Source organism: Opisthocomus hoazin, chromosome 4 (genome assembly GCF_030867145.1).
Source record: "Opisthocomus hoazin isolate bOpiHoa1 chromosome 4, bOpiHoa1.hap1, whole genome shotgun sequence".
In the NCBI taxonomy this organism is placed as follows: Eukaryota; Metazoa; Chordata; class Aves; order Opisthocomiformes; family Opisthocomidae; genus Opisthocomus; species Opisthocomus hoazin.
In genome coordinates, this window is record NC_134417.1 from 54,520,451 (window position 1) to 54,548,432 (window position 27,982).

The 27,982-nt window shown below is 40.7% G+C and overlaps 1 protein-coding gene across 1 annotated transcript in view; it reads right to left on the reverse strand.

Annotated features, from left to right (window-relative positions):
• The window catches only part of PLCL2 (phospholipase C like 2), a 112,310-nt gene that overhangs the window by 47,995 nt on the left and 36,333 nt on the right, over positions 1 to 27,982 (reverse strand). Inside the window, exon 3 of the mRNA XM_075419059.1 lies at positions 280 to 2,766. Within this exon, the coding sequence (XP_075275174.1) occupies positions 280 to 2,766 (2,487 nt within the window). The remainder of the gene's footprint in view (positions 1 to 279; positions 2,767 to 27,982) is intronic.

Here is a 27,982-nt window from a genome sequence, read left to right on the forward strand (position 1 = left end):
CTTCAAAGACACAGACTAATCAACAGGCTTGAGTTCAAACGCTAGAGTCGTATTTCCAGTTCACATTCAACAAAACACCCATATGCATCCACGGTTACTTCAGCAGACGGTATCACCTAAAAGGCTGCTCCGACATAGTCCATTTTTAAAGCTGTTCAGTATTAGATTCGATTAAGGTAACTTACAAAACGCAGCAAGACTCTAAAAAACATGTATACCATATGCATCATATAACAAAAATACACAAAAGAACTGGTAAATTCACTGTAAGAACTGTACCTGCATATTTTCTCTCAAATCCGTGGCATCCCGAATAGGTTGGAGAGCATTCTTGAACACTTCATCTACTGTTTTAATCCATAACGTTCTCATAGAAGCATATTCCCTTGATTTCTTGCCCTTCCTCACAGAGAGGCCCCGCTTATGAGGTTTCCCACCACCCCTTCGATTAGTAATGGCCACATGCACAAACAAGGAAGCATGTGCTAAAATTTCACCAGTTAAAGACTGCAGAGGAACGTGCCGATAACCAGTCTGTAGACACTCAAAGGGAATAGTGTATTGCCCAATAAACTCATCCCCAATGTAATCATCATCCAGCACTACAAAACGCACCATAGCTAGTTCTGGCAAATTTATTTGAAATTCAAAACTTTCATCAAAAATTGGATTATCCCCATTCTGATGCATAGTTTTCGTCCTTTGCTCTGCACAGTCAGCAGGGATTCCATGTATTTCAACATAGACATAAGGATCCACAACATCACCTTTGGCACCCGATCCTTTGGGTTTAGGAAAGTTTTGCCCACTAATGATCTTAATATGAAGCAGCTGAGGTGAAACTCCAGGCACGGTGTCTTTCGTGTTCGCGCTAAAGAACGATACTTCTTCTCTCATGATAGCAGGACGAAGGACATAGCCACAGTTTCCATTTTGTCGAAACCAACCAATGTTAAGATCCATCATTAAGCCAGGCGTCTGAAAGTTCATTGCTACTATCTGACAGCCACATTTCCAGAAGTCCTGGGGATTCATATTACTAGAGTCAATCCTCATAGGACTGGGAAAAACTCTGGCAAGAAAACGTTTGTTATAATTTACAAAGTCTCCTGGGTTTTCATTGGCATATTTGCTAGCAAGCACTTCATTAAACGAGCACACTTCCCAGTACTTCTGGAGCTGAAATGAAACTTGAAACTCTTTGAACTGAACTGACTTACATATGCTTACCAGCTCGGAGAGTTCTTTGCAGAGCTGAAATCGTTTCCCCGTCATCAAGTTTTGCTGTTCTACCCCCTCTTTTCCCACTCTCTGTGACATTTCTGCTCCTTCATCTTCATCTGTAACGTCTCCCTCTAGTCCACAACAATTAGAGGAAAGCTTCTTTGCTTTAATTAGTATTTTCCCTTTAAGCGATTCCGGTGATGGAAGATAAGACTCTTCAATGTTTGGAGACTGTGTATGTAGTTTGTCCCCCAAAATTTTCTTCATGTGTTGTACCATAACTTTCTGCTGCTTAATAGAACAATGATTTTCTAAACATAAGATAAGAGGGTATTCTGAAGCAAAAAATGCATACTTGTTAATAATGTCAATCACACTACGGAAGACAATCTGCGATGTCATTGTATGCCCCGTGTAAATCACAGGCTCGTTATCTGGACCATCCCATACATCCAGTTCCACACTTCGACAACCCATTTTAAGAGCGCGAATGTAACCTGTGATGTCAGAAGGCCCTCGAAACTGATCCTCTATCAAGTATGTATTATGAGATGAATTTATAAAATAATGAGATAAGGGTTGCTTCATATCTTGACAAACTTTTTTATGTTCTGGATCAAATATGTTGCAGTCTGGTGAAGTAAGGTAATTTGTAAAGCCATCTATAGAAAGACAACCCTTTTCCTGGCCCTCTTTGGCTGGCTCGTATTTCTGAATAATTTCAAGGCTTATTTCTTCCGTGACATGTGCCATACCCTGTTCTGCTTCTAAAAACATCATGAGGTCCTTGGTATCTAGGAATTCTTTATTGCTTGAAAACTGAACCAACAAGAAATAGATTTCAGGTCTGGTACAAAGCTCATGAAAAACTTCAATAAACTCTTCTTTTGTTACTTCAGTACCAGTCTTTTCCTTGGATCTATGCAACTCCTTGAATTTCAGTTCAATTTTATTAGTTTTTAAACCAGGATTTAAGTCTTTTATAAACTGCACAGCATTACACAGGGATATATGTCCCAAGTTATCTACATCAGATTCACTGAACATTTGTGAAAGCCATGAAGTCCGCATATTATCTTGAGTACTTTCTAGCATATCTAGAGTATGTTTTCCGTAAGAAATCAGGTATCTTAAGCCAGTAACCCAGATATTTGCAATGTCTGCTGAGTTAGCAACAAGATCTAGTGACTCATAGTTTTCTCCATATATAATTGAAAATGCACAGTCTTCTGATATCTGGTCATATATTCCATTGCTGCGAAAAATATCTGTATTTTTTCCTGTTCTTACTTCTTTGATTGATTTAATATCAATCTTTGCTTTTTCGGAATCCTTTTTTGAAGGTTCCCAGCGGAGAGATTGCATATCTGCATCTAAAAGAAAATATCGGTGATACACCCTAGAATTGGATCGAATCTTTTTGAGCTCAGAGCCTTCAACCATCGCATTTATACAGTCACTTGCACTGCTGATCTTTTTCTCAGTTGGCATACTGCTAAACGACACAGTCTTTTTCCGTTCTCGCTTTTGTTTCGTACCATCCTGGTAAACAAAGGGGAGAAAAAAGAAAACACAGTATCAGTATGATTTTGCTCAACATTGAAATAGGTTTCAACTTACAGCTGAAAGTTCATTAAGTAGTTCAAAAAGGTCTAGCACATGTGTGATGACCAGCAAGACAGAAATTTGTATTGGAATAAAAGAAAATATTGATAGTGGCTTAATGTTTGTTCTTGTCTGTGTAAGTAATCTTCTAGGGTCTTTTTTTTAGTATTTTGCATGAACATAAAACAAAACAAAGTAAGTTTTGAATGCTAATGAAATAATAATGCTGTATAAATGCATTTTATTTTATCAACAACAACCTACTTATGGAGATAATGGGTACTACAGCCAAGGCAGTAGAAGTAAGCTATCCTTCAAGTCCTTACATAGTCCTATAGATACTTGCTCAACTTTGTCAGTACAGAATGTAAGCCTTTAATACCATGCTGACAGGGTCCTCTTGAAGAGCAGAGAAACATTAACACACTCTTAACTACATAAAATCCATAGGATAAGACCATTAAACAAAAAAATAAAAAAAAAAACCCAATGTAATTCAGTTAACTCTGCTGTTTGTAATACTTACAGCAAGCGCACATAAATCAGTAACAGATCACGTAAGTTTAATCAATTTCATGAGAAAGAACTGAATTTAAGAAAACTGCTTTCATGATTTCCATTTTCTGAGACTGAAGAAAATGCTGTGTTTGGGGTGTTTTTTTTAAAAGCATCAAGTGTCTTGATAAGCTAACTTTTAGTACGAAATAACACTTTCATGAAATCATCTTTTTATGTTAGATATCCTGTTTCGATGTGTTCTTCTTATATTCCAGCACTGCTCATAAAACTACTTTTCCAGATTTATACAAAAAGAATGTTGATTTTCCCTCTAATAGTTTTCCATTTGAAGTAGGTTCCAGTGTAAATCAGCACTGCTTACATGGCACAAAGGAGAGGGAAAGAAAACTTTTAACGACTGCAACACTGAACAGATGTTCCAATAAAAACCATCCATTACAGAATGCACTTCTAGTTCAGGGCATATGTACTATATGTTTAATTTCATTAAATTAAAAATGTAGATTTCTGCTTTTGTAGTTTAATTTGTAAGCACCCAAAAAGCCTTTTATAGAAAACCATGATTAATAAAGTAAGCAGACTTAATATTTGCCATTCAATGTTCGAGAAGTTTAATCAACCACACAATCCTTACACCTTTAATGACAGCACAATTTGCTTTACACATGTTCTCAAGAGACCAGTAAAAGTGAATAACCCTACAGAGTACTGTTTTATTTCTAACTCCAGATCAAACACCTGCAATGGATTCTGCACAGGGTTGACTCTTGGTACGTCATTACATGCAGTTTGGGCACGAGGACAGCTTTTAAACAATAGCAAAATTTCCTTAATTTAAAAAAATAACAAACCACAAGTGTGATTTTTGTTTACGAAGATTTTTGTTCTATTTCAAGCCTAGCTTCTTGTCTGGCTACCTGTCTATCCACATCTCCCAACCTGAAAAAGTGGCAAGGGAGAGTCTCATAAAAATGGGCAACGACATTCTTGTCCCACATTTCAGGGTTTGGAATGAAGCATGTTGAAACCCTTTAACGCTCCAGATTTCTCAGTCACAGATCTAGGAGAGAACATATTGCTTGAACTCTTCAGTGAGAGACAGCTGACGGGTAACCTCCTGACACCAGAACCGTCCAGCTCTGGGCATCAAAAGTGCAAGGTTTGTGCACACCTACTACATGAAAGGATGCAGAGAGGGAACTTCACCACCTGTAAATGCCCAAAGGAACCACGCTCCAGAGGACATCACGGGGAAAGCGCTACTTCAACAAAACATTCAGCCCCGGAGTTGAACTTCACTATGAAGTTCAGGCACCGCTCGGTGCAGCGGAGTCTCGGGAAGCGGCTTGCAGCCCGCGGCAGGGCCCTGCCACCCCGCCGCAGCGGGCAGCGAGGGGCCGCAGCCGGAGCCCTGCGCAGGGCAGCCCTTCCACCGGCCAGCACAGGGAGGGCCTCACGCTGACCAGCACAGCCTTCAGGGAGGGGCGGCTGCCATCCTGCCTCTCTCCGCCACCAAGGCACCTGCCTGCAACGTCGACGTGAACGTTACGCTCACGGGGATTTGAAGGTTAAGGCCTCTGTCTGCATTTAGCCCACGAAGGTTCTCCTTGTGGGACAGAGGGCTTTATAAAGCAAAGACAACTGTAACAGGAAGAAGTGGCAGAACGATACATTGTTAGAGCTCTTGCCTGGGAAGTGAAAGTCCCTGGTGTCATTACTACCTAAACATTTCACTTGGTGACCCTGAATGCAAAAGGTACAAACAGTCCATGCAGCAGGGACCTGAATGCCGAGTTTTGCCCTCTGGGAGGAATACCCACCCCCCCCAAGGTGACAGATCCTGCTGCTTCTTGTTTGTGCTCTAACTACAAAACGTCCGTTCGTGTTGATGTACCAGAGGTTCATCAGAAGCACGGAAGCTCCATCCTAGCCTTGAGAGCATGCGGATAGCACACGAGGAGCTGCGCATGTGAAGATCCCCAGGTAGAAGGACTAGAGCCCAACCTCTCCGTGAGCCGGTGAGCGCTCTGCTCTGCCCACCAAGCAGCGACGTCAAAAACAGAGCACGAGACATCTCCCCTCAACCCCAGCACCTCACTGCAGGCTTTTGGATTGTAAACGGCTGGGATTTGACAATGTGTGAAGAAACTCACACACCCTGTAGCACTGGCGGCACACAGTCCACAGGAGCAACACTCCCAGGAATGCCTACTTTGTCAATCCCAAACAGGCTTAGAAACAAGACGAATGCTGAGCCGTTCAGCCTAGCAAAGATGGCAATGTCCGTACCTATGCGTAGTAACAAGACTGCAATTACATACAGTGTCTCAAGTGCTTTTAAATTTTTTTTTTTTTTTTTTGCATGTAAATTCCGAACCAAGTGACATGTTTGTGAATCTGAGGGTCGGTGTTGTGGCAACACTGAACAATTACTGGTAAGCAGGTGAGAACACAGGCCATGCCTGAGTTTGGTTGATTTTTTTTATTTCTTACATCTATTACTTACATCTATTATTTCATGTCACATAGTGTAAAAGCTGTTTTAGAAGTATTTTAATGTATATCTGTAGCCAACAGTTGCAACAAAATGCACTACTTTATGACAAGGACAGTCTAATGATCTTCATGATGAATAGCGAGTGAACTACTCTTCTGACACTATACAGCTCATTGATGACTTGCTTTTATAGTGCCTGAGATACTTCAGTAGCCAATTTGAGTGTGAAAACCGCCTGTCTTCATCAAATGCAACTCCGCAGCAATTGCAAAATCACCTAGCTTAACAACATGATGTATAACACAAGACTCTTTCAGGAAGTGGCTAGTTAAAAAAAAATTTTGAAGCTTTATTTAATTAAGATTTCTAAGCATTTTTCTTCAGAACCTTGCAAAATAAACCCCCTGATTTTTGTAGATTTTCTTTATCCTTAAGAAAGCATTCAGGTATGTCTATATATAGTTATTCCTATTCAAAGGAAAAAAACCACAGATATTTAAGGCAGTATTTTAAAACATTCAATTTCTAAATGCATTTTAATAAAAATATGGTAATATCTGTAATTTGTTCCTTTCCAAGGTTTCACCTGTGGTTTTAGAGGTATAAATGAAGACACAGATCAGCAAATTAGTTACAAATATGACGTCAGTATCGTATTATCCTTCTCTTTATAAATATTTTCATGGCAAAAATATTTAGGGTTTTTATTGAAAAAGTATCTTTTATGGCAATAATAAACAGGACCACTTATTTTTGCAAACGCACAAAAAAGAATTAATTACTGTGTACAGGTTGCCTGCGTACAACTGCCAGCTCATTCCAGAACATAATATGCAGCACTGTAAAAGAATGTAAGCAAGTTTTCGTGTGAAAGAGTCAGCAGAAAAAAGAAAGGAAAATAGCAGGCAACTAAACCCAGAAACATTTCACCTTTGTTACACAAAATCCAGCACTGATTTAACAAGTTACATGCAGTCAAAGGCAGGGTGAGAGTCATCTTTGGAAGAGGGTGGGAAAAAGGGAGAAAGAGGGAGGGAAAGAACCACAAAGGTGGGGCAGAAAAGGCATTTTGCCGTTAGGAGCCGTGTCCTGGAAGGCAGAAGGCCTATGCCCTTGGTGCACCCTCTCTCAGCCTAATTCTCCTGGAATCAACAACTCATCAGGAGAATCTGCTGACAGCCACCACCCAGCCTCCCTCCTCTAGCCAAGTATCGGCGTCCTTCCTAGGCGGTAACTTTTATGCTGCCATTACTAGGAAATTCTTACTAACACAGTGACCCAAATTCACTAAAAAGCACGTACTTTATAATGCTTTAACACAGCTGTTCAAAGCTTGCAGAGCATGTGAAAACCAAAACAAGAAAAAACTCTCCAAGTAATTAGCAGTTCAGCTGACAGAATCCCAAACACTTCAGAACGGCACATATTAAATCACGTAATGTACAATAGCTTCTGAATGGAACTGTCGCCACTGTTTAATGGTACACAGCACTGAGCAGTTGTATTTAAGACAAAGTAAAGAGTCCTCAACGGAAATAAAAGGCATTTAGGGGGAGACAAAACATCAGCTATTTGGAAAACACAGGGCCTCCCACTCATCATGAATCACTATATTTGAACTCAGTATTTAAATATTTTTCCAAACCGGTATTCGTGGCGTATCTGCTGATTGCAGAAATCTTACAAGAGAATGTATTTTTATAATGTGTGGTGGGTTGACCCTAGCCAGACCCAGTTACACAATGTTATAAATAACAGTGAGGAGGAAAGAAAAATATGAAGATTAGCTGCACAAGTAACAATTATCCTTGTTTTTTTCAATTTTTTTTACTAGGGGAATTCGATCTTTAAAGGAATATGGACACAGGGGCAAGTCTTAGCTCAATATTCAAATAAAAATGATCTCTGTTATTTCAGATCAGCTAATTGTGTAGTTCCCGATACAGCTAGACTAATTCCCTTTTCAAACCTTCTTCAAAACATTAGCTGTCCTGTCTTCCTCCTCCTACCCCAGCTACGTCTTCCTTCTCCTCACCCCAGCTACTCAGGCCCTCAAAAGCACCCGTCTGACACACAGAAAGTCAATTCACCTCACTACCTCAGGAAACAAAAACCTTCTTTTTAGCTGAATTCATTTTCTGCAATGTTAGTGAGCTGAAACAATTTGCCATGTGACCAGGAACATACCAAAGCTGGTTCAAAATAACCACTAGAAACAAGGCATTGATTAAAAATGGGAGGAAAGAACAGAATCGCTCACTTTTGTCAAGAAATTAGTTCAATTAAAATCAATGCAGCTGAAACTGTTCTGTTGAAATCAGATCCTAAATGACCTGACAAGACAACTTTATGTCATTAAGGAAAACAAAATCTCTCATCTTGGTCCACCTCACCAAGAATTTCATACACACATTGAACATAAAGGCAAGGTATAAGAAGGAACTACCAAGACCATAAAAATAAGAGAACTGAGGTTCTCAGGGCTCCTTTGGCTCATTTTATTCTGCCCCATTTGACAAAAACATGACACGAGAAAATTTATTAGTATATTAGATGAGAAAGATCACTACTACACCACCTATTAGAAAGAGCAGAGAAAAATGGTAGCCTGTATTGTCGCTGCAGCTTGAGAGTAGACAATTTAACTCAGTTAAAGATTCCGACTGTGATGAGTAAGGACATGGTTTTGCACATAAAGTCTAGACTAAGGCTTTCTTTGTAAAACTTGTTATAACGAGAAGAGCTTATTTAGTCATTTGACCAGCTTACTAAGAGTAAAGAAACCATTTTTTAATATGTTCTTTATGTTGCTGTCTTAAGTCTCCTTAGGTTCTTTAACATGCAAATATTCTCTCTCTCTGCCTCAGGGGAGCTTTCCATGAACCTCTGCCATGAGACAGACCCTTCTTTCCCCAAGACCCCAAGGCACCCACAGGCACGTGGCCACTTGCTCCCTCTCGCCTGGCTCCTGAAGCTGATGCAAGCTGAGCAAGGTAAAACAATGTCCTAATTCCAACGCTAAAACTCACTAAAGCAGCATGAACACATTTCGTGTCTCAAAACACTAACTGTACTATATTCCTCACTGTTAGTGTTTGCAAGTCACATTGGTAAGTTTTACAAAGAGAACTAAAATAACAGAGGCTAAGATATCAAAATCTTTTAGCCACCTCTTCTTAGGGCCATGTTTTTAACAGCAAAATGTATACCTGATCTCTTGAGAATCAATTAATTAGCTTTTTAAAATCAAAACATTAAATCACAGTGGCATTTCACGACATTAATTCAGCACACATACATCCATTCCGCATGTTTTTCAAAAGAAAGTAAGCTTGTATTGCTCACTCCGCTGAAAATAAAGGAGTTGTAACTACTTATACTATGTTTGACCTAAATTTTAAAAAGTCTGTATTAACTAAGGCTTCTCCTTTCTGCAGTTTCATGCCTCCAAGTACATTTGCCTTCTGGCAGCAACAGAAACGCAGTTATGTTTCTAAAGCCATACACATAATGAGAGGACTTGATATTATTATAGCAGAATATTAAAATACGGTAGCAAAAATGACATTCAAATATCCCTAAGGCATTATTTTGTAAGTACACCTGCATATTTATGATATTAAAATAAAGGACATTTGGGTTCAGGGGTTAATTTACAATACAGATGAGCAGAAGAAGGGGGAAAAGTCTAATCGCGAAAGAAAATAAATAAGCAGCATCTAAGGAAACTACCCAGACTGCTGTAAGTGCTAAGAGAGCCAAAGCCTGAGTTATGCTTGGCATGAACGTCTAAGTTTTTAATTTTATTGACTCCGTTACAGTTTAGGCTTCTGTGTAACACTTCCAATGGAGAAAAGAGGTATTCGGTTTTCACAGACTCAATAAAAGAGAAACACGTATACTTCAGATCTAAACAAGCAATATTTTACCAAATTCATATAAATTACAATAATCCTTTATGAAAACCAGCAGCTACTATACACTGTTCGGCCTTAAACTGAGGAAACTGCATTGACAGAAACGGGTGAAAAATTACTTGATGGCGTGAAAAGGGTAATAACCATAGATAAGTAAGTAGGAAGTATTTTAGACTCCTAATATCTCATGTACTAAGAAATAATATCCAAACTATGATAAACAGACCATTTTAAATCCTGCAAAGAAACTGATGTTTATTGTAAGTATTTTTTCAGCCATCGGTGATCAGAAACAGGAACATTAGTTGTATGTGCTTTTAGCTGGAAGAATGACTGAAGATGAAGAAGGCAAAGCTGACACTGCAGATCAAAGTACTGGAGGATTCTAACTAGCAGCTGGCTCAACAGGTTTCAGTACGGCTCAGGAGCGAGGAACCCTCCGAGTCTTTGCTGTGACCCTTAAAACCAGCAAGATACTCTTTCTGCATAGATGCACAACGATTTAAACTCTTAGCATTTTCCTTTTCAATTCTTCGATAATGTTTTAAATACCCAAATGTTACATCTAAGATACACTTTCATGAGCACTTTAATCAGCAGAATACTACAGCAATCATTCTGAAGATGAACCTCAGATTTTTTTCAAGTATTCATAGCTGCAAGTCAGTTCCACTGGCAGAAAGCACAGCACTTTTCCGTTTCTCATTTCAGGCATAAACAACAATTTGACTGAATTGGCAAAATAAGTAACTTCCGTAACACAGCTGTTAGGCTTCACAGTTTAAAGCAAAAATAGGGCATGTGGGTGACTTATAAAGATAACACAATAACCGCGTTTGAGATTTTTGTAATGTCAGATGCAGCACAGGCTCTGCGAAAGCTGCTTCCCCTCTCCCTGTGCTGCTCCTCTCCAGCATCAAGAGAAGCCAACAGCAGGACCAGCAACAGATGAGTGTGAGCACTGGCTCAGGCCTCCCTACCTTTTCCAACTCCTGTTGCTAAAGCCCTCCCAGCAGCTTTTCCAAAGTTTCCCAGAGACCTAAGGGTTGGTTTTGTTTGCTTTTTCTTTTTTTACCAGCTTTCCTACCTAGCAGGCCTAGACACTATCCTATCTGATTCACAATCCACATGGCAATTTCTGTACAGATTTGTGCAAACACGTGTTGATCGTAAGTTAAGGACTGCTGTTTCCACACTACTTCCAAATAAGCAAAGTAGAATTAAATGAGGCTTTGGAAAATTTGACAATGATTCAAAAAAAAGCAAGACTCACTGAAGGTGTTCTGAAGCACGAGGATGGAGGTGGCTGTCCTCTGTTCACAAAAAAGGGAAACTGTTGGTGTGCCAGCCTCTCAACTGTCACCTTTGAGAGTAAGTTCACAAATCTAACTCTACAGCTTTCCTAGCAAACTAAACTATTTCGGAAGAGCTTAAGTTTTAATTATTAAAAGTAACATCATTGTACGTATTTGTAAGTACATGGCATATTTCACACTTTTGTATGATTTAAAATGGTAGAATTGCACAAGACAAGTACGGAATCGTTCTGAGGGATCACGCTGAAGGACATTCTCAGTGCCAAGAGGGAAGTTCTTTTCAGTGAGATTTGGCATGCAAGCCCTTCTGCAATTAGCTGTCTTTCCTATTATGAATATCAACATTCCTATGTTCTGCATGTTACCCAGAGCTAAGAGAGGCGGGAAGATAAACCACCTGACAAAAACAAGCTTGTAGAGCATGCATCTTAGGGTGCCATCACAGGTACATACTCCATGATTCAACTGAAGATACATAAATTTAAATACCAAAAAAATAGTAATATGGAAGAGGCAAGAGCCATCTTTTTCAATGCTTCAAATGCAGCCAACAAATGTTTGTTATAAATGACTAAATTAGTTAGAAACCGGAGAAGGACGTTGTCTCTCCTCTACTGTGATAAGCAGTCTACATGATATTCCCGTAACTGTCAAACAACTCTCGCTCACAAAAAATGAGCAGCAAATTGACCGTGGATGTGATATATAATTTCAAGGACCGACTTTTTCACGCTTCCATACAGGTCATCCCACCCAACCTCTCAGCACCAGGTTATGACTAAATTGCACAATTTCACTTTCACTGATGTGGCAAAAAGTTCATTTCCACCTGTACTACCAGTTCATACATTTTGTCCAAATTTTAATCTATATGGCATCTCCTCTCTTGGAAAGTTCCTGGTATCTTTGTGTGTCCTTTCCTGTTGCTGGCTGAGTGTTTTCCAGGAACAACACAGAATTAAAATTCTCGCCCAAAGGTTATTTTCTCCAAGTGAAACATTCAGGCTTAAGAGGAATAAAATGTAGAAAATTTTTATTCTAAAAACTATCATTACTTCTGCCCTGCAGCCTTCTATTCAACTGATTTACTTCACTCTAGTGATTGATGAATGGTGTCTTCAGATCTGCTTCCTGACTAATGGTAATTGGACTAGAAAACTACTAGGAACTACTACGAGAGACTCCAGCAGAGGGCTACGAGGATGATGAGGGGACTGGAGCATCTCTCCTACTAGGAAAGGCTGAGGGAGCTGGGCTTGCTTAGCCTGAAGAAGAGAAGGCTGAGAAGTGATCTTATAAATATTTTAAGGATGGGTGTCAAGAGGATGGGGCCAGACTCTTTTCCGTGGTGCTCAGCAACAGGACAAGGGGCAACGGGCACAAACTGAAGCACAGGAAGTTCCGTCTGAACATGAGGAAGAACTTCTTCACTCTGAGGGTGATGGAGCACTGGAACAGGCTGCCCAGGGAGGTTGTGAAGTCTCCACCTTCTCTGGAGATATTCAAAACCTGCCTGGACAAGGTCCTGTGCAGCCTGCTCTAGGTGACCCTGCTTCGGCATGGGGGATGGACTGGATGACCTCCAGAGGTCCCTTCCAGCCCCTACTGTTCTGTGATTCTGTGTAAATTTCGTAAGATAACTCTAGAGACTGGAACCTCACAAGCTGAATCGTTCTGCTTTTGTGGTTTGAGGTAAGTTTCTTTTTGTCATGTAGGAGAGTGACCATTACCAATATTAACTCCTGAGTGCCATAAAGAGTTCATGTACATAATTCAGTATTAAATTAAGTACAAAAGTTGGAACTTTTTAAAACTTGCTACTTGCTAAGCAAAGATTATTTTGCAAATTCTTCTCTGAGCTGCTACTTCAGCCTCATTACTTAGATGGCAATGATAATTTAACAGTGATAATTAACTGTTTCTTTTTAAGGAGGACAATTCTTAGGAATTAAGACAAAAAATATTTATTAGGTTACCATCGCTCAGTGACCACACAGGCAGAGAAGGTGTGAATGCAAGTACCTTTGCTAACTACATAGTGCCGCTTCTGATGTTTTCCTTGTTTGTTTTCAGATGTATGTAATTTACAGTCGTTGAACAATTATAGGAAATTCTCATTCTGAATGCTACATCAATGCCCTTCTTCCCCCTCAACTTTGTTCTTTCATTATTCGTAACAGCTACAAGCACTTAGAAAAGAACAGTGAACTATACATATTTAATACAAGACGCCTGTAACAGAAAGACATGAGACTACAAAAATCAAACAGTATAAAGTATTTGTTTATCCTAAGCCAACAAACAGTAAGCAAAGCATATGCTCTTTAGACTTTAAATTTATTTAAATGTTCATACATTTGACAAACCAAACAATTACAATGAAACAAATAAAAACTATCAGGTATAGCAGTTTTCTCCAGACTTTTGCTAGTAGTCAACATTGTGAGGAATGCTGAATAAGCATCACTGCCATTCAGCGTGACCTGGATAGGCTGGAAAGCTGGGCAGAGAGGAACCTGATGAGGTTCAACAAAGGCAAATGCAGGGTCCTGCACCTGGGGAGGAACAACCTCATGCATCAGTACAGGCTTGGGGTGGACCTGCTGGAGAGCAGCTCTGCGGAGAGGGACCTGGGCGTCCTGGTGGACGACAGGTTAACCATGAGCCAGCAGTGTGCCCTGGCTGCCAAGAAAGCCAATGGCATCCTGGGGTGCATCAAGAAGAGGGTGGCCAGCAGGTCGAGGGAGGTTCTCCTTCCCCTCTACACTGCCCTAGTGAGGCCTCACCTGGAGTACTGTGTCCAGTTCTGGGCTCCCCAGTTCAAGAAAGATGAAGAGCTACTGGAGAGAGTCCAGCGGAGGGCTACGAGGATGATGAGGGGACTGGAACATCTGCCCTACGAGGAGAGGCTGAGGGAGCTGGGCTTGTTCAGCCTGAAGAAGAGAAGGCTGAGAGGGGACCTAATAAATGCTTAACAAATATCTGAAGGGTGGGTGTCAGGAGGATGGGGCCAAGCTCATTTCAGTGGTGCCCAGTGACAGGACAAGGGGCAATGGGCACAAACTGAGGCACAGGAAGTTCCGTCTGAACATGAGGAAGAACTTCTTCCCTCTGAGGGTGACGGAGCCCTGGAACAGGCTGCCCAGGGAGGTTGTGGAGTCTCCTTCTCTGGAGATATTCAAGACCCGCCTAGACAAGGTCCTGTGCAGCCTGCTGTAGGTGACCCTGCTTCGGCAGGAGGGTTGGACTAGATGACCCACAGAGGTCCCTTCCAGCCCCTACTATTCTGTGATTCTGTGATCACCACAGGGCATTACAGTTTCAAGCAGTTGAAGGATGTAACAGTGAAGAGCAAATACATTTAAGACAATTTCTGAAATCCCATCTACAAAAGCAGTATCTTAGCAAGCAGCTGATGATCTCAACACAAATTCTCAATATAGATTAGAATTCTAAGCCCTTGGGGTGGTAAGAAAGTATGTAAGAATTTTGAATATCTTGAAATCAACTTTACAGCCCTTCTAGATGTGGAGGGCGGCTAGGGATCCAGCATGCACTCAAACTTCAGTATAATATGGCAGGTAAAAATAATCCTGCTTTTAATTTTCAGAGATGATTGTATTTAACACTTGGTATGGGCAATAATGGAAAGATAGTAATACCGTAATTGTGTTCTGTAGAGGCAAAGATAAATACTAGGAAAACAGGACTGATTTTTTTAAGTCACTAAGACATGCTAGGGAAATATCATCAATCTTTCATTAAAATATTCATGTACCTTATCTCAACACACTGTATGCAGCTTTCTGAATATCATCTCACACACCACAAATACTCAAAAAGTCACACTGTAGAGCACAAAAATTAACATAAACAACACTTAAAGATGAACACAAATCATGGAAACAAATGAATTTTCTCATACATTTACTTCAAACTGAATTACTGTCCCCTTACTCTGAAACCAAAGGTCTCCACTGGTTCTGCTAACAGCACAAAGCAATATCCCTCTCCTCTGCTATCAGGTCAGTGTCCCACCACAACAGCACACCTGCCTAAACCAATGTGAAAAAATGAGCATGCCTTGGGTGCTCAAGAAAAGGCTGAAGAAAAGTTTAGGTAATATTCAGAAACTATAATAATTTCAGGAGGGCTAACTTTGCCCTCTTCAAGGAGCTACTGGCAGGAATCCCATGGGCCAGGGTTCTCAAAGGCAGGTGGGTCCAAGAGTGCTGGTCGCTCTCTAAACATCACTTCCTCCATGCTCAGGAGTGGTGCATCCCCCTGAGAAAGAAATCGAGCAAAGGAGGCAGGACACCTGCATGGTTAAACAAGGAGCTTCTAGCAGAGATCAGGCAGAAGAGAAAGGTCCATGGAATGTGGAAAGAGGGACAGGCCACTTGGGAAGAGTACAGGAATGTGGTCAGAGCGTGCAGGGATGCAATGAGGAAGGCCAAAGCCCACCTGGAACTGAAGCTGGCAAGGGATGTCAAAAACAACAAGAAGGGCTTCTTCAACTACATCAGCAGCAAAAGAAAGGCTAGGGACAATGTGGGGCCGCTGCTGAATGAGGCGGGTGTCCTGGTGACGGAGGATGCCGAGAAGGCAGAGCTACTGAATGCCTTCTTTGCTTCAGTCTTCAGTGCCAAGGCAGGCCCTCAGGAATCCCAGGCCCCGGAGGTAAGAGAAGAAGCCTACAGAGAGGACGACTTTCCCTTGGTCGAGGAGGACTGTGTGAGGGATCGCTTAAGCGATCTGGATGTCCACAAATCCATGGGCCCCAATGGAATGCACCCACGAGTGCTGAGGGAGCTGGCGGATGTCATTGCTGAGCCACTCTCCATCATCTTTGAGAGGTCCTGGAGGACCGGAGAGGTGCTCGAGGACTGAAGAAAGGCAAATGTCACTCCAATCTTCAAAAAGGGCAAGAAGGAGGACCCAGGGAACTACAGGTTGGTCAGCCTCACCTCCATCCCGGGAAAGGTGATGGAGCAGCTTATCCTGGAGGTAGTCAACAAGCAAGTGGAGGAAAAGAAGGTTATCAGGAGTAGTCAGCATGGATTCATCAAGGGGAAATCATGCCTGACCAATCTGATAGCTTTCTACAATGACATGACTGGCTGGGTAGATGAAGGGAGAGCCGTGGATGTTGTCTACCTTGACTTCAGCAAGGCTTTCGACACAGTCTCCCATGATATCCTCCTAGGGAAGCTCAGGAAGTATGGGCTGGATGAGTGGTGTCAGTGAGGTGGATTGAGAACTGGCTGAATGGCAGAACTCAGAAGGTTGTCATCAGCAGCGCTGAGTCTAGTTGGAGGCCAGTAACTAGTGGTGTCCCCCAGGGGTCAGTACTGGGCCCAGTCTTGTTTAACTTCATCATCAATGACCTGGATGAAGAGTTAGAATGTACCCTCAGCAAGTTTGCTGATGACACCAAACTGGGAGGTGTGGTAGATACACCAGAAGGCTGTGCTGCCATTCAGCGTGACCTGGACAGGCTGGAAAGTTGGGCAGAGAGGAACCTGATGAGGTTCAACAAAGGCAAATGCAGGGTCCTGCACCTGGGGAGGAACAACCCCATGCATCAGTACAGGCTTGGGGTGGACCTGCTGGTGAGCAGCTCTGCGGAGAGGGACCTGGGTGTCCTGATGGACGACAGGTTAACCATGAGCCAGCAGTGTGCCCTGGCTGCCGAGAAGGCCAATGGCATCCTGGGGTGCATTAGGAGGAGTGTGGCCAGCAGGTCGAGGGAGGTTCTCCTTCCCCTCTACACTGCCCTAGTGAGGCCTCACCTGGAGTACTCTGTCCAGTTCTGGGCTCCCCAGTTCAAGAAAGATGAAGAGCTACTGGAGAGAGTCCAGTGGAGGGCTACAAGGATGGTGAGGGGACTGGAACGTCTGCCCTACGAGGAGAGGCTGAGGGAGCTGGGCTTGTTCAGCCTGAAGAAGAGAAGGCTGAGAGGGGACCTAATAAATGCTTAACAAATATCTGAAGGGTGGGTGTCAGGAGGATGGGGCCAAGCTCATTTCAGTGGTGCCCAGTGACAGGACAAGGGGCAATGGGCACAAACTGAGGCACAGGAAGTTCCGTCTGAATATGAGGAAGAACTTCTTCCCTGTGAGGGTGACGGAGCACTGGAACAGGCTGCCCAGGGAGGTTGTGGAGTCTCCTTCTCTGGAGATATTCAAGACCCGCCTGGACAAGGTCCTCTACAACCTACTGTAGATGACCCTGCTTCGGCAGGAGGGTTGGACTAGATGACCCACAGAGGTCCCTTCCAACCCCTACCATTCTGTGATTCTGTGATAATTTCCCTTATCTCAGCCTTACAACCACCCACAATGCAACCTCACAGTGATTAAATGACTTCATGAGGAGAAGCTTTGTTCTTGTTTGATGTAGCAGATACACAGAAACTAGAACTGTTCCATTACAGCCGTCTCCCTCACTCTCCCAGCTTCCTACATTCAATTGTTTGTTTTCTATTTTGTCATAATTACTGATTTAACAAAAATTTTGAAATACGTTTTAATATTGCTGTACTTCATATGTTATTATTTCAAAATTATTTAAACATTCATCTTGAACACAGAAACATTTGAGCAAAAAATGTTTTCTTTTCCAAGTCCTGTTAATTAGAACGGAAAATAAATCACAGTAACCACTTCTGTATATAAAGCATATGCAGACAGTGTAATCAATATGTGGGGGACAGTATATTTAGTTTATATTTCAAAGTTTGCCTTTACAGTGGAAAGTAACGTAAAGAAAATCCCAGCTGTAAATGACACCAGTGTACCAGAAAAGTACTAGAATGGACACAGTTGTATCTGCAAATGCATACTTTTGTTACCTAGCTTACTCCTGTCAGTAGTTAAATTACGCCAGCAAAAGGGTCCTGCTGTTAGAATCTGTGTAGTCCCTAAAAATGGAGCTGTCCCTCATGTCACCTACACCAATATATCTAATCAAAAGAAGACCAGCCTTCAGTATTAATACTTACATTTGAACCCTGAGAATAAAGGCAAGCATCGAAGTGCTATAATAAAAAAATGGAGGAACTACATTTTGCATATCAAACAACTGTCAGAATAGTTTAACTAATACACAGACTGAAATAATAAATTTTCTAACTTCTCACAAAGTCAAATAGATTATTAGATACAAAACAATGAAAAGCACTGACACTAAAATTTAAAACTCTTGCCTTTTTTTTTTTTTTTTGCTTTAAAAATAGATTGTCAGTAAAACATTTTAAATGCACTCCTTTAACAAACTTTACCTGGATTTCCACACATATGGATAAAATCATGCTGCAACATGACTTGCCCTGCTGGACTCGAACAGAACTTAAGTCTGAAATTACAGAGGAGCCAAATGGAAGTGTAAAAACTGAGAGGAAGCAGAAGCGCCATTAGTGGAATGCTGCTTTAGAATATTTAGATTTCTGTACTAAGACAAAATAGAATGAATACATGTAAGGGAAAATAATCTGCTGAATTAATTTGATACAGTGGCTCATTGGAAAGTTAACAAGATTATTAAATTAATTGAATACTGCATCTTGCATATTTATACATTTAAATATAGAATTCTTTATCTGTTATCCTCTTTGAATTCTGAACTAAAAATAGTCTCATAATAATTGAAAATGCTATAAAGCAACCAGTTCTCTGAGGTACAAAGTTAACACAGCAAAAACATTCTGGCAATATCAACAGAACTGTTTATTCACATCTGTAGTAACTTCTTGCTGGCCAATTTTTCTGTATCACTGGATTTTAAAGTACAGTTTAGAAGGAAAGAACAAACAATAAGTGGTATAACTATTTCACTAGTATTTGGTAACTTCTCATTCAATATATGTTGAAACCTTATTTCAGGAATTGGCTCTATGCTGCAAATCTATTTCAATCGTTTCCCAAAGTATGTTAGCTATTTGAACTTGTAGAAATAGGAAACAAACTAACTTTACAATAGAAAAGTGCACAAATTTTACAAATTTGGAAAATCAACAACAGTTTGGTCCAAGACTATTGAACTGGATTATTTACTGAAGTATTTTTCAAGAACAGTTGCAGTTGTAGGCATTACATCATGAAGGTTTCATATTTGGCTCAGTAATTTATCACAAATATCCTTCAACTCCTTCAGGTCCCATCCAGCACAATCTTACTTCCAGAACGTTAGGGAGCCCAGCCTTCAGAAACCTGTGGTAAATGCTCTGCACTCCAATACAGCGGTTTACACAGAACCTTTTACTCTTTTCCCTACCACAGTATTTGCACACTTCTCACACTGGCATTCACTTACAATAAAAACTATTTCTTAAAATAAGGTACAGATTTGTGAGAAGGAAATCATGGCAGACTAAGCTTCACGATCATACAAGTGATTGAGACAGCAGCAGGCTGTTTCCAGGGCTACCAATGAACCATATATTATTAGGTTTTAGATGGTTTCCTAGGAAAATAATCAGAGGCATCATATCATCTATGTGTGTCTCTTTATGTATCTCTCCTCCCAACTTTAAAATTTATTTCTTGATTTCAGCTAAATCTGACAAAAGAGGAAATCTAAAGACAACTAGGCTTCACAAGTTTTCCAAAACCCAGAAGCCACGAAGAAAAAAAGAATCAATAAAATTCAGATTATAAAAAAAGCATAGATCAAGAGTTCAGATCTCCTTGGATCCTCAAGTCAACCAAGAAGACGTAATCCTACCAGAGATCACACGTCATTAACCTTGTGGCAAACACAACTGAGTTCAAAGCAAGAGACAAGATCCTGCTGCTTTCCACAATATCCTGTCTTCCAGAGACGAGCAAAATTTTAGCCCAAAGAACGATCTTTCCCCTTCATTTTTTTCAATTCTGGCTTCACATAAACAAAATAGGTCTACAATGCCCAGATCTAAACATCTGAACTAACTTTCTTCATTGCCTCTCGCTCAGATTTCCTCAGCAGACATTACTGCATTGCCAAGAACTCCCAAGGGCTCAATAAGAAAAACAAAAACTTGTTGTACAACGTTATCAGTCAAACCCTGCTCCAAGAAGGGCAGGGGCGGAGTACCTGCCTCTTCAAAGACAACGCTCTCTGCTACTACAGAGACTAAGATTCCCCATCTCCTCTAGGCAAGAAACCACAGAGAGGGTGATCGCACCTGAGCACGGCCTGCTGTCTTGCCACAGAAGATACTGGCAGTTTTGAGAGAAAAAAGGAAAGGTTTCAAAACAGACCTTAACCTGTGTCAAAATCCCTATTGTAGTAAACAGGTGTTTCTTTCGATGTAGGAAATTCATGTATTGCTTGAAGTGCTTAAAGCCAGCACTGTACTATCCACCCTTTTTCCACCAAGACAACTACAAATTTCATCTAAGAAAAACCATCCATCTGACTGGCCTTAGCAGGTACTGACAAGTGGAGGAGACACACAAGAGAGTCACGAAACTGCCTTTTATGAAGACAAATCTTTTGTCTATACAAGAACACTTGAATTAAACCGTAAGATTTCACAAACAAGTCATTTGTGTTAATGCAATATAGATTATCCTAACTTCAATTGATTTATTTTCCATGGGGAGATCACAGCTTCACAAGAGGTTAACTGAAGCATTCTTCTGTAGACATTGCTAATAAGGGGGCACGGGCTTTGTGTTAAAGCCTCAGGTGTGTCAGGTTTTGTCTGGACTTGTCTTGGCCTGCCTGGAGCTTTGTTTTAGCTTGTCTAGTTGTAATAGCAATGATGGAATGACCAGGTGATTATTACCTGCTTTGTCTTAGAGGTCAACTATGCAATGTAACACACTCTATTTTTGAAGTTAACAGACAGTAATAAGGATTAGAGGTCCTGTGTAGAATAAACAGTCCACGACCCTAGAATAAAAACACAGCACAGAGCTGGGAAGGCAGCAGGGGCCTTGATAGTCCAGGCACAGGATGACACTGGACACTCCAAGAATTTAACAGTTCATTACTGTTAGCCAAAGGAATGCAACCTCGGAAAGTGGGTAAGAACAGTTTTAAGGCAAAAAAGAACACATATGAACACATGTGGAAAACTTGAAACAATAAGGTAAGAGCAAGATGTTGAGCATGTCAAAAAACACATTAAAATGATCCCACGAAGATCCTAGGGTGAAAAGGGGCGGGAGAGCGGGGTGGAAACCAAACACCAATATCACATTCTTACTGAAAAAGGACAGCTTGCTGACAGGACAACTCAAGGCTGACAACAACAACTTGCCTTGACACTTGGCCTCATCCCCAAATGAAACCATTGACTCCAGCATCCATCCACAGGGGCAGTGGAAGTCTGATCATAACATCAGAGAAAGGGGTATATGCTAGAAAGTGTGTGTGTAAGGACTTTAACCATACATAATTTGAAATGTGTTACTATCATAACTGGATGAATAAGAATTGTTTCATTAGACTTCTAAGATTTTATGTAGACTAGCAATAAATGGTTGCCTTTCCCTGTAAGGTGTATCTTCTTTCACTCACAAGACAAGTTTGAGTGCAATAAATCAGTCAGAATTCTATAACGTGGGCAAACCAAGTGGTAACACTTCCTTTCCCATTAACAATCACATAGGTTGCTTACCTTCCCACACCCAAGTAAATAACCTCATGATACTGAGAATCATATTTACTGTTAGCTGACAGCTAATATAACTCAGTGCACACCTGTTGAAAGGTTAATAGTGACTGGAGAACTCACTACATATGGATAAATAACCCTTCACAATTTTTGCCTCAAATATACCAAGAATACTTAGTAATTGATAAATTAAAGAGGACAACTTCAGCAGCACTTGTTTTGTATTTGCAGACCTCTTCTATTCAGTCTTCATTGCAGATACTACACCTGTAAACCTATGAATGACAACCTGAGAACATCGTGAAGCACACAGATTAGAAAACACATTAATGCTGTTCATCTGCTCACTGTCTCTGACTCAGAAAAATGAAGAAACAGTGACCATTGGTTAGAAGAAATCACACAAAAATGGCTGGATAGAACTACATACATGTGGCAAAACTCAGTGAAAAAAAAACCAACAACCTGTTATAAGAGCATAGTCAATGTCAGCATATTCCGGACAATAGCATCCATACAGGGTTCAAAAGAGTCTTTGCGTATTGACTTGTACCAAATTTTAACTTCTGTATCACTGAAGTCCCATCCTGACACAGATGCACAGAACTGTTTAGGTTAGAAGGGATCTCTGGAAATAATGTAGTCCACCCCCACTGCTCAAACAGGGTCACATAGAGCAGACTGCCCAGGACCATGTCCAGCTGGATGCTGAGTAATCTCCAAAGACAGAGATTCCGCAACCTTTCTGGGCAACCTCTTCCACTGTTTGACCACCCTCACAGTATAAACATGTCTTCTTGTGTTCAAATGGAATTTCCTGGTTTTTTAATATGTGTCTATTGCCTCTTGCCCTGTCAGTGAGCTCTACTAAGAAGAGTCTGACTCCTTCATTCCCTCCCACCAGGTATTTACGTACATTGGTAAGATTCCCCTGAGCGTTGTCTGCTCCAGGCTGAACAGTCCCACCTCTCTCAGCCTCCCTTATATGAAAGATAATTCAGTCCCTTAACCCTGTTTGTGGCCCGTACTGGGCTTGCTCCAGTAAGTCTGTATCTTTCTTGTACTGGAGAGACCCCAACCGGACTCACTACTCCAGCTGTGGCCTCACCAGTGCTGAGTAAAGGGGAAGAATCATCTCCCTTGATCTGCTGGCAACACCCTTCCTAATGCAGCCCAGGATAATGCTGGCCTTTTTTGCAGCGAGTGCACATTGCTGGCTCACGATCAGCTTCTCAACTGCCAGGACCCCAAGGTCCTTCTCAGCAAAGTATGAACATTTTCATGTTTAATTGATAGGCACCTTAAAAACATGAGATAAATAGCTGAAGGACTATCAAGAGGCAAATGAAAAGTTAACAGAGTAGCGATACATATACTACTGACCATTTTTATCATGAGTTAGAACCATTTATATGTATTTGCTTGTTTTAAACACAATCCATCTTAGGAACTTTGCTCCCAAAGGTAGTGTGCTCAATGAAATAAATGGATTGAAAATTCATTATGCAGAGGGTTCATATTAGCTGCAACCTATGATAATTTCAGTATAATTTAGCAATTACTTCTGTTCTCAATGAACAAAGTGACAATGCTGTCCATGGCTTCTTTATCTATTGTTGGGAACTCCTCTGCTTATTATTTAATAGCCTGTTCCACTAACCATTATCAGCTTCAGAGATGAAGCAGCTGAATATATCAAACTCAGTAAGACTTAAAAAAACTTTACAATTTCAAGGATAGTATATACAGCACGGGGGATGGAAAGATAGCCCGTTTCATTACATTAATTCTTACGGGGAAAATTGCTTCTCTCTAGCATATCAGTTACTGCCCTGCTCTTCGAAAAGCATGTTGAGAAAGCAACAGGCTATGGATGTGTTAGTTTGACTTGTAATAAACAGTGTTAGAAATCTTTTTATCTTCACAGTATTTATGCAGCTAACACAAAGAGTTTTGTTTCATAGTATATCTTTATAGAACAACAGAACTCAGAATGCATTTTACTCTAACAAAAACACATACACAAGCATATACATTAATCCTAAAGCCATAGATTCACGGAATCATTTAGGTTGGAAAAGACCATTAAGATCATGGAGTCCAACCACAAACCTAACACTGCCAAGTCCACTACTAAACCATGTCCCTGACTGCCACATCTACATGCCTTTTAAATACTTCCAGGGATGGTGACACCACCACTTCCCTGGGCAGCCTGTTCCATTACTTGACACTGTTTTTCAGTGAAGATTTTTTTCCTAATATCCAGTATGAACCTCCCCTGGCACAACTTCAGGCCATTTCCTCTCATCCCATCATTCGTTAAATGGGACAACAGACCAACACCTGTCTCACTACACCCTCCTTTCAGGCAGTCGTAGAGAGCAATATGGTCTCCCCTTAGCGTCCTCTTTTCCAGACTAAACAGCCCCAGTTCCCTCAGCCACTCCTCATAAGACTTGTTCTCTAGACCTTTCACCAGCTTTGTTGCTCTTCTTTAAATATGCTCCAGCACCTCAATGTCCTTCTTGTTCCGGGGGGCCCAAAACTGAACACAGTACTCCAGGTGTGGCCTCACCAGTGCCGAGTACAGGGGCACGATCACCTCCCTAGTCCTGCTGGCCACACTATTCCTGATACAAGCCAGGATGCTGTTGGCCACCTGGGCACACTGCTGGCTCACATTCAGGTGGCTGTCGACCAACACCCCAAGGTCCTTTTCTGCCAGGCAGCTTTCCAGCCACTCCTCCCCAAGCCTCTGGCATTGCGTGGGGTGGTTGTGACCCAGGGGCAGGACCCAGCACCTGGCCTTGTTGAACCTCATATAATTGACCTCGGCCCTTCAATCCAGTCTGTCTGGATACTTCTGCAGAGCCTTCCTACGCTCGAGCAGATCAACACTCCCACCCAACTTGGTGTCATCTGCAAGCTTACTGAGGGTGCAGTCGACCCTCTCATCCAGATCGCTGATAAAGACATTAAACAGAACTGGACCCTGTACAGAGCCCTGGGGGCATCACTTGCAACTGGCTGCCAACTGGATTTAACTCCATTCACCACAGCAATTTGAGCCTGGCTAATGATCAGTTAATTCACACATCTTTCTGTGTTCTATAAATTAGAAAGAAAAGACACCATGTGAGCACATAGCCTACCTACCCATGGGTTAATGAGAAGGCACTGATAGGTGCAGTGCTGAAAACCCCTTAAAACAATACCCCAGTTTACTGTTTACCTTGTTAACGATGATTATAAACATTCTGAAAAACCTCAAGATAGTATCTTCTGTGCTTTTCAAGATTTCTGACTTGCAGTCTATGGTTTTCTCAGAGTTTCTAGATCATTTCTAAGTAATACATGAAAGGTAATTCAAAGCAAGAGTGCTGTTAGACACTTTCCCTGTTACAACACTACTAGATAACTCTGGGAATCTATAAACTAGACAAGATTAAAACGCACTAAAAAAACCCACAAAGTTCAAAAATATTACGAAATGTCATTATTACATAGCCCCAAACTTTCTGGAGCAGCTATTGATTTTTGGAGCTCAGCTTTCAGCTGCTCCCACCAAACCTTTATAAGTGATCTATCTTCCTGACCCCTAGCAAAAACCAGTCATTGCTTTAAGGAGGTGCTGAAGTCAGGCACCCCAAAATGAATAGTCCAGCATCATCATCACTTCCTATGTTATGCGAGTATCTTCAGCCGCAGGGAAATGTTACAGAACTGTAATCCTTGTTTAGTTACCAACTAATTAATAGTTGTTGAAGCAATATCGTAACACCAACATTACATTTCAAGATGCATGAAAACATATCCAGAATTTTCTACTCCATTTAGCTGTTCACTGCACTTTGCTGTGAATGTATCACAGTTACAGAATTATGATTCTAGTTTTGTTCCCATATGCCAGATTGAAAAAATGTTATGCAGAGAAAATAGATACATTTTATGGATGCATGCAAGTATATTATTCACTGATTTATAAGACATTGGCAGCTAAAAAGAAATGTTTACACACGCAACTTTCCTAAAATTCTATGCTGTACGGTCATAAAACTGCAATTTTGGTTGAGATTAAAAGTAAATTACCATATCCATAATGGGACTCTAGGTATACACATAACCTTATGAATAACAAGTCTGCCATATACATCTTTTTGTCATGGACACAACTGAACAACACACACATGAGCAATACAAGACTCATCAGCAAAAACTGACAGACTTCTCACAGCTCTGAATCCTGCAGCATGTGGAGAAGTCATAAAAACAAATAACTGGATGGCAACGAGTGCTAATGGTGAGACTGCACACACATCTGTCCTTGGCTGGTCCCAGAAACAAACTGAACAGCTGAACATGACGGGTAAACAACAGTAAATCTTTTGGATGCTTTTCATCCAAAGACTTTAACTCAGAAAAATGTTCCAAATTCAGACTGCACTTCTGACTCGCTATGTGACATTAATTTGTTTCAACTGACTTTAAATGGTACAAATGTGGTCCAAAATCTGATGAAAATGGGCAGGCTCATTTCCCACCATCAGACAAGAGCGATAAAGAATATGAAGAACACAAAGGTAAGACTAAGATTCAAGAGCATAAAAGACAACGCGCTCAGTCATGTATTCTTTACCTCACAGTCAGCTCCCTAATACCTAGCAACAGAGATGAGTAGTATTTTTACATATGTTTTTCTTTGGTTTACTTATATGTTGCCACAGCATGCCAGTATTTACAGAATCTGTGACCTTCTGAAGCTTGCTTGATATGGTCATAATGTTCACCTGATAATCTTTTTTTTCGTTATTTAAAGACAGCATTTAGACAAATTACTTCTGTAAGCACAAACTAGTGTAAGGAATATCACTCTGAATCTCTTTGAAGAATAAATCGTCATTTCCTTCAGGAATGGACCACTCTCACGTCACCACAAAATACACAATCACAGCAACTGTATATGCTGTCACACCTTTTGATATTTTACTATATTCTTGTTCAATGATTTTATTTGCCAACCAATAATTATGTCACTGCTGTATACATTTCTGATTTTCTTATTTTAGTGAAATTACAGTAGAATCAGGAAGTCTTCACGACAGTGGTCTAAATTCTTCTTTTATTAGGAAAATTCCATTGAGGTATGTTTTGAAACCAAGCTGTATAGCTACTGAATTTAAATATGCACCACATGTCAAGATTTAAATAAGGATTCACAAGTCTCACTTTTCTTAAATGGAATAAACTACACTGCGTTCTACAACTTCTATTTATAGCTGTTCATGAAAATACACAAAACAAAAGAGAAAGCATTTCAGAAGCCAAGGTAACTATGAGGGAATAGGTATTCTATGACTTAGGCATCTTCCAACTAATAGCTAGTGGTGATACAGCTCATTCTTCCTCTGAACAGCATAAACAAACGCAAGGTGCCAACACTACTAAGCTGCTTCCTGCTCAGGGTTCACAACTAAGAAAGAGGGAGGGAAAGAAAGGAAACAAATACTTATAAAGAAGACAATTATTCCTTTATTAGAAGCTGTATTTACCGAAACTCTACTAAACTATCAAACATTCAGCTGGTAACACTAATCCATAAGGCTTTTCCATAGGAGGAAAAAAATTATGAAATAATTGATTTTACTTTAATAATTTATTCTATATTAATTCATTAGTTTTATTAATGAATTTCACCACTATATAATGTACTTGAATTCTAGAGAATTAAGACATGGAGAGACTTGTTCAGTCAAACATCCCACCATCGCATAACTGTTTTCTACTGAAACTTTTATAAAAGAACCACCTACAGCAGTATCATCTGTGTCTCCTAGTTAAAATATTGTATCCTCTTGGCTGCTTCATCTAGAGGCCACCAGTGCAAGTACCTTGATCCACACCTCTTCCTTTTATGTCATATGAAGGCAGAAGTCATTCTTCTAACCACTTAAATATAATTCTTACTAAATGAACTTCATTCGTTAATCATGTCATTATGGTAGAAGTAGAAGGCATCATGAAATAATGGCTCATAACTTGGGAGAGCGCTACCGATGTCTTTTGAGGAATTTTCAACCTCCATAATTTCAAGGTGCGTACCATCTTAAAGGTTTTTCTTATTTTGATATTCAGCTGAGACTGCTACTAAAACCACCTTGATATAACCAGTCTTAAATATAAACATAATTACTCAATATTTTTAGACATTGCATTGGCATGTAGACTTTGGGCCTTTTGGGGTATATTTACAGAGGCTCCTGGGACACCAGTTACCAAGGCAACCCCTGAGGTCACA